The sequence below is a fragment of the Tachyglossus aculeatus genome, chromosome X4 (assembly GCF_015852505.1).
Source record: "Tachyglossus aculeatus isolate mTacAcu1 chromosome X4, mTacAcu1.pri, whole genome shotgun sequence".
Lineage (NCBI taxonomy): Eukaryota > Metazoa > Chordata > Mammalia > Monotremata > Tachyglossidae > Tachyglossus > Tachyglossus aculeatus.
In genome coordinates, this window is record NC_052098.1 from 38,609,793 (window position 1) to 38,622,793 (window position 13,001).

General features: G+C 45.2%; 1 protein-coding gene across 7 annotated transcripts in view; it reads left to right on the top strand.

Annotated features, from left to right (window-relative positions):
- The window catches only part of ZNF608 (zinc finger protein 608), a 132,992-nt gene that overhangs the window by 37,874 nt on the left and 82,117 nt on the right, over positions 1–13,001 (top strand). For all 7 annotated transcript variants that reach the window (XM_038769874.1, XM_038769875.1, XM_038769876.1 and 4 more), the window contains exon 3: positions 9,993–10,248. In XM_038769874.1, the coding sequence (XP_038625802.1) occupies positions 9,993–10,248 (256 nt within the window). The remainder of the gene's footprint in view (positions 1–9,992; positions 10,249–13,001) is intronic.

Sequence of the window (13,001 nt, forward strand, 5' to 3'; positions counted from 1 at the left end):
TGGTAGGGGGTGGGAAGGTGCCGGACCATTGAACCCGGGGTGGGGCAGATTGAGCTGGGGTTTAGGGGAGAGGGAAAGATGGGGCTCAGGTTGTCATCAGAATCAAGATCCCGGGACTCAGGAAGAATAATGATAATTATGGTACTTGTTTAGTGCTTACTATGTGACATGCACTGTACTGGAGAAGCAGCATGGCTTAGTGGATAGAGCACCGGCCTGGGAGTCAGAAGGACCTGGGTTCTAATCCTGGCTCCGCCACGTGTCCGCTGTATGACCTTGGGCAAATCACTTAACTGTTCTAGGTTACCTCAGTTACCTCAACTGTAAAATGGGGATTAAGACTGGAAGTCCCAGTATCTACCCCAGCTTGTATCTACCCCAGTGCTTAGTACAGTGCCCAACACAAAGTGCTTAACAAATACCATTTTTTTAAAAAAAGTGCTGGGGTAGATGCAAGAAAATCAATCAGTTGTATTTATTGAGCACTTACTGTGTGCAGAGTACTGTACTAATCATGTTGGACACAATCCCTGCCCCTCATGGGGTTCACAGTCTCAGAAGGAAGGAGTAGGATTTAATTCCCATTTTACAGATGAGGAAACTGAGGCACTTAGAAGTTAAGTGGCTTGTCCAGAGTCACACAAGAAACAAGTTGCAGAGCCAGGATTAGAGCCCAGGTCTTCTGACTCCCAGGCCTGTGCTCTTTCCACCAGCACTCTGCTTCCCAATGCCTTGGGATGTTTGGAAGCTAATGGGTGGAGCCAGGCCCAGAGATACACAGGTTGGGCCACAGCCAGGAAGAGGGAGGGACCTTTTAGGGAAATGGAGGGGTGGAGGAAAAGGGAGGAAAGAACAAAGGGAAGGAAGTGGAGGTGACAGGCTGGGGCTGGCAGTAAAGGAAGAAGAAAGGGAGGCAGGAGAAAAGAAGGAACTATGGGAGATGGAAAAGATGAGTGGGCCAAACTAAAATTCCAGGGCATGATTTAAGGGAATCAGCTGCTGTATTTTTTCCCCATTGGTCTACCTGTCATAAGTGCTTAGTATGTGGTATTTATATTTATTGAATGCTTACTGTGTGCAGAACACTGTACTAAGTGCAGGAGAGTACAGTAGAATTAGTAGTTACGATGACTGCCCTCCAGGTGGCTTCTTTCACTGCTAAGACAACTCGCACAAGGACATCATGTTTAAAGGAAACAACCAGCCGTAAGTGGCTGCACCACCTGGAAATGAGACCTGGACTTTCGGTTCAGCCAGGCTTGCACCTAGGCCCGGCAGGGCTGGCATTGGGTCAGGTTGTGAGGGGTTCTAGCCCATCCCGGTGTCTCTGCCTGGGTTTTCTTTTTGGTGTCAGCTGGTCACTACAGCTTCACGACACCCTGCACCTCCACAGGATACTTATTGCTTGGAATCTACTTGGCGGCATCCATGGTCTCTACAAGCAAGATTATTACAAATGAACCAATTTGGTATCAATCAATCAATCAATCAATCGTATTTACTGAGCGCTTACTGTGTGCAGAGCACTGTACTAAGCGCTTGAGAAGTACAAGTTGGCAACATATAGAGACAGTCCCTGCCCAACAGTGGGCTCACACTCTAGAAGGGGGAGACAGAGAACAAAACCAAACATATTAACAAAATAAAATAAATAGAATAGATATGCACAAGTAAAATAAATAAATAGAGTAATAAATATGTACAAGCATATATACATATATACAGGTGCTGTGGGGAAGGGAAGGAGGTAAGATGGGGGATGGAGGGGGGGCGAGGGGGAGAGGAAGGAGGGGGCTCAGTCTGGGAAGGCCTCCTGGAGGAGGTGAGCTCTCAGTAGGGCCTTGAAGGGAGGAAGAGAGCTAGCTTGGCAGATGTGCGGAGGGAGGGCATTCCAGGCCAGGGGGATGACGTGGGCCGGGGGTCGACGGCGGGACAGGCGAGAACGAGGCACGGTGAGGAGATTAGCGGCAGAGGAGCGGAGGGTGCGGGCTGGGCTGTAGAAGGAGAGAAGGGAGGTGAGGTAGGAGGGGGCGAGGTGATGGAGAGCCTTGAAGCCGAGGGTGAGGAGTTTCTGCCTGATGTGCAGATTGATTGGTAGCCACTGGAGATTTTTGAGGAGGGGAGTAACATGCCCAGAGCGTTTCTGGACAAAGACAATCCGGGCAGCAGCATGGAAGTATGGATTGAAGTGGGGAGAGACACGAGGATGGGAGATCAGAGAGAAGGCTGATGCAGTAGTCCAGACAGGATAGGATGAGAGCTTGAACGAGCAGGGTAGCAGTTTGGATGGAGAGGAAAGGGCACTCTGTGTTCTGCAGAGTCATAGATACCACTAATATGTGTGTGTATGTGTGTTTCTCAATTCCCTCTTTCCTTTGTTCTGTCCTTTGCAAAGTATATTTAGTAATAACATCTGAAAGAGCAGCTAGGAAAACTGGTGTCTTCGTGAAGATGCGATCAGTTTTTTAAATCCTAATAATAATTGTGGTACTTGTTCTCTCCTTTCCCCTTGGAATTGAGAGGTAAAGTCTCTCCTTGCCAATTATTTCCTATCTCCATTTGGCAAATTTTTGACTTTGTTTTCCCATAGTCGTCCCCTTGAAAATATAGCTGCCTTTTTTTTTCCATGGTTGGTCAAGAAAGGTGCATTTATAGTATTGTTAGAAACTTAATGTACAGTTTCACAAAGCCAGATGTGACCTCCCAACCAGCCCTGGTGCTTAGATCCTGTGGTGTTTCCATGGAGTTCACACAGCTTGCTTAAATCCAAAAAGTCACAAAAGATGTTTGTACCACAGCATTAACACAGTAGTTGTATGCTACAGTCATCAGTATGTATGCCCCCATCATAATGGCTAGCAATGTGGACAAAAAATGATTGTATAAGGATCCAATGAAAGACTCATCTCAGCAGCACCAATGTCTGACAAAACTGATTATCTTTGGAGATTTCAACGCACGTCTAAGCAGCGATGCTGAAACATGTACAAAAAAAAGAAAACACTGGGATGTGTGGGATTGGAAAGCTAAATAGTGCGGCGTAGTAGAAGGAGCATGGGTCTGGGAGGTAGAGGATCTGAGTTCTAATTCCAGCACTGCCCCTTGCTTTTTGTGTGACCTTGGGCAAGACACTTAACTTCTCTGTGCTTGTTACCTCATCTGTAAAATGGGAATATAATATCTGTTCTCCCTCCCTCTTAAACTGTGCCCCTCATGTAGTTCAGGGACTGTGTCCTATCTGCTTATATCATATATATCCCAGTGCTTAGTACAGTACTTAGCAGTCAGTCAATTGAATTTATTGAATGCTTACAGTGTGCAGAGCACTGTACTAAACGCTTGGGAGAGTACAATATAGGAATATAACAGACACATTCCCTGCCCACGAGTTTACAGTGTTTCACATAGTAAACATATAAATACCAGAGTTATTATTAAATAGCAATGGCTATTATGGCCACCTCAGGCACTGACAACACATAGGAAGCACATTCATACCTCCGCCAATCCCCTCCCTACTGCCTAAATGTATCATTCACACTGTGCCACCAACATAGAGGCAAGGCAAAAAAAGAGGGAACAAAAATGTATCCAGCCTGGTTGAAGTGGGGAAAAGTGGTTCAAAACCACCACCTGGCCTGAAGCGTCGACTATGACAATGAATTCTTGCTGCTGCTGCCAGTCGAAGGGCCCAAGGAAACACTCCTCTATAATAGAGTCCCACTGACCTATATCTACTGATTCCATCCTGCAGGGCAAAGAACAAAAGGAAAGCAAATAATGATCTTTATATAGATAAGATTTCAAAAATATGCCTGTGTTGGTATCGTATGTATCGAAGCATTTTTCTGCACATATTTTCATATCCGTGCACTAATTCTGAGAGAGTTAGCTATTACTGAGTTGTGCTTGTGGGTGAAAACAAGGAGAAAGTATATATTTTACACCTCTAAAAGAAACAGTCCCACTCAAGTTCATCTTTGTGTTGAGATTAAAAATGGAAAACCTCAAACCACAGGTTTGAGAGCTTGTGAGTCAAGCAGGGATTTATGATGTAAATCCAGCATCAAAACTCAACTGCCAGCACCTGGTACTTCCGCTTTCTCTTTCCCTTGGGCTGGAGGTTGGGGGAAGCATCTCCCACACCCAGTGCACAAGGCTATTGCATGGTACAGGCCCCGTGATAGGATATGGATTTTTCACTTTTTTTAAATAAAAAAATTCAATCCCCGCCACCCCCACCTGTTCTCCTCTCTGACTGCTCCATTTCAATCTCCTTTGCTACTCCTTCTGCCGCCACCCCCCACACCCCAATGCTTAATTGAGGGTGTCCCACAAGACTCACTTATAGGTCAGCTACCACCTCTATGCCTTTAGACTGTAAGCTCCTTGTGGGTAGGGAACATGCTGACCCATTTTTTTTATTGTACTCTAATGCTTAGTACAATTCTCTGCCCACAGTAGTGTTCAATAATTGCAATTGATTGATCAGTTGATGGATGCAGATGAGTACCAAATCTACCATACTAGCCCCAACCACCCACCTACCTTCCAAAATCATGCATTTCTTCCTGCCTCTGGGACATTTCCACATGGATGGCCTGACAGCACCTTAAACTCAAAATGGCAAAACAATTCTTCATCTTCCCTCTTAACTTCCTCATTTTCCCATCACCTCTCAGCTGAATTACTGCATCAGCCCCCTACCTTTCCCAGCAGGCAAGTGGCGGAGCTGGGTTTAGAACCCATGACCTTCTGACTCCCAGGCCCGGGCTCTAGCCACTACGCAATGCTGCTTCTCTAGTGGCAACGTGCCTTATTGACACGTTCAGGATATGAGGAAGGCTGGAGTACCTGCTGTGAGGGTTGGACTCTGAACCTTGAGGAGTTCAAAACTCTGTATATATCGTCGCCCTCATCTCATATCATTTTTGTTTTCATATTGCAACCTCCTATTTGTCTCCACCCCAGGTCTCTTCTCCCTTCCCTTATTTTTCGATTGTGAGCCTCTGGATGGCCAGGGATTATATCTGATTTTCACCTGAGTGTATCTTTTCCCAGGGCTTAGTGCAGGGCTCTGCACAAAGTAGGTGCTTGCTGAATACTGTTACTAAATGGATGCTTGACATCACATCTACCTGTTGGCACGCACAGCCGTGTGAATGGATGAAGTTGTCAGAATTTGCTTGGAAGGGGATAAATACAAGAGATCGCATCCTCTCTGAGAAGCAGTGTGGCTCAGGGGAAAGAGCCCGGGCTTTGGAGTCAGAGGGCATGGGTTCGAATCCTGACTCCGCCAACTGTCAGCTTTGTGATTTTGGGCAAGTCACTTCACTTCTCTGTGCCTCAGTTACCTCATCTGTAAAATGGGGATTAAAACTGTGAGCCCCCCATGGGACAACCTGATCACCTTGTAACCTCCCCAGTTCTTAGAACAGTGCTTTGCACATAGTAAGTGCTTAGCAAATACCATTATTATTATTATTATTATTATTATCCTTTGTGAGCTGGTGTCTGTTATTGTGTTCAGGGAAATACTGCAGCTCCACTTCTATCAGGGCCACATTGGTCCAAGTGTCACCACCCTTACCGTGGAACAGTCTGGCATATATAGTCTGCACTTCCATTCCTGGGTGCCTAGTGACTGGAATGTGATAACTATGTGTCCCTCAGGATGTAGGGTGCCCTATTGGCTCAGCCTGAGAAGTGGAGAAGTGAGAAAGAAAAGGGACTGTCTCTATATGTTGTCGACTTGTACTTCCCAAGTGCTTAGTACAGTGCTCTGCACACAGTAAGTGCTCAGTAAATACAATTGAATGAAGGAAAAGAAAGGGGGTGGAGAGGGGAAGGGAAAAGAGATGGGAGTCTAGAGTGCAGAGCAGTTCTGTATCTACAATGTTTTTCTTTCGAATAGTAATTGATTAAAAAAAGTATACTCATCTGAGGGATATCTGGGTGCCCATCTTAGGAAAAAACTCCCAGCAAAATGTCAGTCTCAGAAAATGACCTTAGCCTGCTTTATAAAAAAAAAACAACAAACCCTGTATTCATCTGTATTTCAACCCCACTTTTCAGACTCAGGTTTGATGGGATAAATGTGCCTTACATCGGGTCCTGAAGGGAAACACACATGCAGTTTGTTAAACCAGCAGGACAAGTGAGTTCCCGCCCAGAACAACCTTCAGCAATCTTGTGTCTGGAAGAATTTAAGCCCTGTTAGCATGAGCTCCTGTTGGCTGATCTTGACTATATATTAATGTGGACATTAGGCGGACAGGTGGAGAGGATCAGGAAAGAATGTTTGCAGCAGGCCAGGATCTCCACTGGGCATAAGGCCACCCTACAACAGAACAGTCCTTATTTTTATGTTGATCATTGCATGGTGATCTTTTTTTAAAAAAAAAATCTGAAACATTTCTGTTTGGGTCCTTTTTTGTTTTTAGTCAAGAGAGCCATTAACCCTTTTTTCTGAAGCTTTGGTCTGGGCTCTCATCTTAATCTTCCTTCTTGTTAAGCAAGTGTCATCCTTAATTGACAGGCAAAGCTGATTATCAGAGCCTTAGGCAACTCGGATGACCCAGCAAAACGGGACACAACTCTGCTGCAAGCCCCTTTGCCTGCTTCTCCCAGCTTCCCATACAATCTTGTATTCACCTCAGATGCAGTTTTCACTACATTTCACTACTAGGAGAAGCCGTGTGGCTCAGTGAAAAGAGCACGGGCTTTGAAGTCAGAGGTCATGAGTTCAAATTCTGGCTCCACCAATTGTCAGCTGTGTGACTTTGGGCAAGTCACTTCACTTCTCTGTGCCTCAGTTCCCTCATCTTAAAATGGGGATTAAGACTGTGAGCCCCCCGTGGGACAACCTGATCACCTTGTAACCTCCCCAGCACTTAGAACAGTGCTTTGCACATAGTAAGCACTTAATAAATACCATCATCATTATTATTATTACATTTCCCTGTTTTGGGGATGAGTGCAGACTGGGAATTAGTGAGAGAGATATTCCTGAAGGAAATAGTTCTTAGGGCCTTTGTGTTTTCAAGTTTACCAGCTGAGTGTTGTTAGAGCTAATTTCCAATTGTAAAGAAGGGCTTTCAAAATACAAAACAAAAGCACATCTATCACAGAACACCTGCCTTTGTTGTTAAAAGTAAACAACACAAAAGGTACAAACATTTGCTCAGCTTTTCTAATTTTCCTTTGCCTTTCTCTTACCTAGAAAGCGCAATAGCTCACAGTCTCTCCAGTTTCTCCACCTCCCATGACCTGGCTCTCCTCCATTTGTCAACTTGGTTTGAGAACTGTAACCATCCGTGTAAACTTTTGTCAGCATTAAGCTGCATTTACATGAAAACATAAATCACCAAATCCAGTGGTCTGACTTCCAAATGCCTTCTCTCTCCAGGCACAGTGGTCAGGAATGCAGAACAAAGAAAGTGCATAGAGCTAAAGACGTTTTATGGCAGGTTTGAAAGCAGAAAATTCAGTTCCTTTAACGTGCAGATGGGTGAAGGACTGTTCTGTTCAGACTTGGATCTCAGGGCCAAGTGAGCATTGCTTTATCATTTTAGTGAAATGCAAACAGTAGAGATCATTCCCACAGGGTGTGAACAAGGAGCCCACACAGATGATTAGTCAGCTGTTTTAGCTAGGTAATTTGGCTTCCTTTTATGTTTTCTGGGGTTTTGTTCATGCAAAAAGAAGAGGACATTGTGCCCCCAGCCAAAGCCAAGTCTTTGCAGAGCTTAAGAGGGAACGTATGAATGAAGATTACAAAATCATCCCTCACTGTGGACTGTTTTCCTAGTGATCCACAGGACAGAATTTGTACTGAAAGGTGCTGTGGCACGGCTCATACTCTATCCTAATCCTCCTCGACCTCTCATCTGCCTTCGACACTGTGGACCACCCCCTTCTCCTCAACACGCTATCCAACCTCGGCTTCACAGACTCCGTCCTCTCCTGGTTCTCCTCTTATCTCTCCGGTCGTTCATTCTCAGTCTCTTTTGCAGGCTCCCCCTCCCACCCCCTTACTATGGGAGTTCCTCAAGGTTCAGTTCTTGGTCCCCTTCTGTTATCGATCTACACTTACTCCCTTGGTGACCTCATTCACTCCCAGGGCTTCAACTATCATCTCCATGCTGATGACACCCAAATCTACGTCTCTGCCCCTGCTCTCTCCCCCTCCCTCCAGGCTGGTATCTCCTCCTGCCTTCAGGACATCTCCATCTGGATGTCTGCCCGCCACCTAAAACTCAACATGTCCAAGACTGAACTCCTTGTCTTCCCTCCCAAACCCTGCCCTCTCCCTGACTTTCCCATCACTGTTGACGGCACTACCATCCTTCCCGTCTCACAAGCCCGCAATCTTGGTGTCATCCTCGACTCTGCTCTCTCGTTCACCCCTCACATCCAAGCCATCACCAAACCAGCTAGTCTCAGCTCTGCAACATTGCCAAGATCCGCCCTTTCCTCTCCATCCAGACCACTACCCTGCTCGTTCAAGCTCTCATCCTATCCCGTCTGGACTACTGTATCAGCCTCCTCTCTGATCTCCCATCCTCGTGTCTCTCCCCACTTCAATCCATACTTCACGCCACTGCCCGGATTGTCTTTGTCCAGAAACGCTCTGGGCATGTTACTCCCCTCCTCAAAAATCTCCAGTGGCTACCAATCAATCTGCGCATCAGGCAGAAACTCCTCACCCTCGGCTTCAAGGCTCTCCATCACCTCGCCCCCTCCTACCTCACCTCCCTTCTCTCCTTCTACAGCCCAGCCCGCACCCTCCGCTCCTCTGCCGCTAATCTCCTCACCGTGCCTCGTTCTCACCTGTCCCGCCGTCGACCCCCGGCCCATGTCATCCCCCTGGCCTGGAATGCCCTCCCTCCGCACATCTGCCAAGCTAGCTCTCTTCCTCCAAAGCCCTACTGAGAACTCACCTCCTCCAGGAGGCCTTCCCAGACTGAGCCCCCTCCTTCCTCTTCCTCTTCCTCTTCTCCCCCTCCCCATCCCCCCGTCTTACCTCCTTCCCCTCCCCACAGCACCTGTATATATGTATATATGTTTGTACGTATTTATTACTCTATTTATTTATTGGTACATATTTATTCTATTTATTTTATTTTGTTAATATGTTTTGTTTTGTTCTCTGTCTCCCCCTTCTAGACTGTGAGCCCACTGTTGGATAGGGACTGTCTCTATATGTTGCCAACTTGTACTTCCCAAGCGCTTAGTACCGTGCTCTACACACAGTCAGTGCTCAATAAATACGATTGATTGATTGATATAGTCTATTAGGGGAAATGAAAAAGACATTTTAAGTCCTATAGGCAGATATGTGAATATGAAAGTACTCATATGCCCTCTGTGGGGTTATGGAATGCATTCTTGAAACACCTAGCCAGTTGCTGGTGCTCATTAATATTAGCAGAGAACTTCTGAATATTGGTAAGATTGTGTTTCATGGTATCATCTGATTGAGCTAATGTTGTTTGGTTTGAAGGCATTAATCTGTGTAAGTACTTTGAAATTCAAACACCCATGCTATCATTCTACCTGTTTCTAGATAATATCTGATGATACAAGAGTTGTTTATCAGAGTTCCTCATTGCAGCACATGGGAAAATATTGATTTTTCCCTCCCTCAAGTATGGCTCTTCGGAATTTTTCACTCTTCTTATTTTTCAAAGCAAATTTCCAGGCCAAATGAAGTGAAGGATGGCACAATAATCTGGCCTCTTCCCAAGTCATGGGTACCATGAGCCCAGCAAGCCCAAACTTAAATGGCCCCTTGAATGTCAGAAAAACCATTTTCCTGATTGTTTTGGTCTTGAGATTCTTTCTGACTCCACTTTGAAAATATTGTAGAACCAATGAGATTACCTGGGAAAATCCTCAGTTATGATCTATTCTAGACCAATATTCTCAGCTAAGTGCTTGTGAAGAACATTCAACTCATCCCCACTGCAATAAACATATCTGTTTTTCAGGTTGACCCCCTGTTTACAGTGCCTGCACCACCTCCACCGATTTCCAGCACTATCACGCCTCAGATTCTACCTTCCTACTTTGCCGCATCTTCATCCAATATTGCAGCACCCGTTGAGCAGCTCTTGGTACGGACCCGTTCTGTGGCTGTCAATACATGTGACGTTGGAGTAGTAACAGAACCTGAATGCCTTGGACCGTGTGAGCCTGGGACCAGTGTGAATTTGGAGGGGATCGTGTGGCATGAGACTGAAGAAGGTAAACGCCGTTTAATTTCCTCTCGCCCCCACTGCCTCACTTGATGTTTTGATATTTCTACAAAAGGAGGTTGGTTCTGTGATGGAATGCGGTGGGTTCAGTGAAGCTCAGCTGTTTCTGTGGTTTGTACATTCCAAAAGCAGTGGGCCTCTGGGGCTGGTTTCTCGCAGGAGGCAGTTTCTACGTTACAGGTTGATTTGGAGTCTCCGAACCATCTGGATGGAAATGGTCTCTGATGGTTGAATTAGATCGAACAAGGGTGGAGACAGGGCTTCTTTGGTGGGTGGAGGGCGGTGGAAGGTCCCACACCACTCTTCAGAAGGAGCCATTAAAATCTTAACCTCTGTGCGTAAGAAGGTGAGTGTTACTGGGTTGACACCTATATTCCCTGTCACTGTTAAACAAGGCCACCACTTGATTTAATTCTTGGTTTGGGAAGTGGAACCATTGCTCTGGTTTTCCAGCAAAAATAATTGTTGGGGGGTTGGGGGGCCTGGGGAGGGGAGTTGGTTAGGCCAAGCTTGTCCATGATGGCTCCCATCTTCTGTCTTGAGACAATTATGAGGCTATGAACAATGACTGAAGGGAGAGACTGAGTAGGACCCAGAAGAGACAAAGTGGCAAAGGGCCAACAAAGGGTCCCTGTCTGGCATCAGTAAGGAAGGCCAGACTGGAACAGTACCAAAAAAATCATAGGAAGAGGGAAAGAGCAGCAGAAGTGGTTAGAATGGATCCCTGTTCCCTGACCCTGGTCTGCCTGGCCACTCAGAGTCTCGTTTAACTGTATGCTCTTACAGCGTGACCTTCCAGAAGTTACAGTGGAACTTCAGTTATCTAAACTGCTTGGGTAATGCAGAGAGACAATTAAATGGGTTCTAATGTTGTGCAAGAAAATACATGCAATAGTTGTGGCACATAGGGGAGTGTTACCACAGGCAGCAGGTAATCTCTGGGAACCTTGGAACACATCCCAAAGCGGAACACCCACAAAGTGACCTGAAACAGGGCAAATGCAACTCAGTACATTCCTGCTCACTGAACCAAGAATGGTCCAGGTAAATCAGAGGCCCAGGGAAGCGGGGGCTGGTACACATGGTTGAGATGGGAATTAGTGCCCTGTAAAAGGTATCATCCACAAACGCAAGAAATGTTGATGAAGATTATGGCTTCGTACAAGCTGCGAGAGCATCCGAAAGGTACAGGTAACTGTGTGCTAAGGTAACATTGTGGTCTGTATGGTTTGGGCTGCCCCGCTTCCTTCCCGATGACAGCTGGGTTATTTAGAAAAATCTGTAATGAAAGAATTCCACCCTGCGTGGGCTGATGATAAATTCTGGCAATGCACAGATCTATGCACATTGCATCGGGTCTTTCACCGTGATATATAAGACCTTACCAAAGTGCTCTACACTGCCCTCCAAAAAATCAATATAGAGAGTCAGATTTACTTGCTTTTATATGCTCTCACCCATCCATCTTTCTCTCTTTGTATGTCTTCAACAGATTCATAAGTCAGATTGATCCTCTTAGATTGATTTTAAGCTCAGTATGAATTCCGTTAAAAAAACAGTATCCCAGCAGAAAAGGCAGCCCGCTGCCTTTCCAACCTGCTCTATACTAGCCTGCATTAACCAGAGTTTGTAATGTGTGGGTGTATTCTGTGGCTGCATGAAAGAGCAGTAGCTGTTAGAGTTATTCTTGCTGAATAAACTAAACTTCTGACCTCCACATCTTTCATTAAAGGCTGGGGGTCTTGAGTGAGTTGTGTGTGTGTGTGTGTGTGTGTGTGTGTGTGCTAGTGTGTAATGTGCAGTCTGCATTGGCAAGAGAGGCATTTGATTTCCATTCTGAAGCAAGCTGTTGAAGAGGTCTTGGTCCCATCAAAAATTCAACTCATTTAGACTGTTTATTTCTACCCTTTGTGAAAAATAAAAAGACAACACATTTAAAGAAAATGAGGGGTAAATAGAAGAAAACCCAAATCACTCTGAAGGCACAAGGTTTCTTCATCTGTAGAGGAGTCCCAGGAACAGCATTTGTGATAACTGAAAAGGTCGTAAAGTTTGACTTTTAGATTTGGTTAATGAGTGTCTTTGGCCTCACATATTGTTTGTTTTGCTTTGAGAATTTAATAGTACTAGTTTCACAACCAGGTTTTGTGTATTGGAGGAGTCTTTGTGTGGGGACTTTTAAGATGCTGGAAATTTAAATTTGGGCCTGTTGAAAACTCTTGTGATTTGCGGATGGGGAGTTTGGAAATCCCAGGGTATTGTTTTCTAGTTTCATGCACTTAAGTAGAACTCCTCATTAAAGGAAAGGTCCTTTAAGTCACTCTTCTTCTCCTGTGTATCATATTCCTAGTGTATGGGGTTCTGGACATCCAGAGAACAAAGTTGTTTTAGGGGTGAAATGTCTATGGGACTGGGGTAGGTTCCCTCTGGAAAGTTAGAAACAACAACAACAAAAAAACAATTAAAAAAGCAAGTGGGTAATACTGACCAGGCTGCAATAGAGAAAATAGCAACTCTTACTACACTGGGATGTGTGAGTATTCTATTCCAATTTCCTCCCTTCAAGGCAAGTGTGGAGTCCAACCAGGTATTAACACAGATTATTCACAGATGTTGGAAAGAATATCCACAACATTTCCTTTTTTAAAAAAAAAACATTTGGGGAAGCATTACTTATTAGGACGTTTGTTTTGATTGAAATAAGTATATGCGTATGGAAATATAAGTTCGTTGAACCTGCTT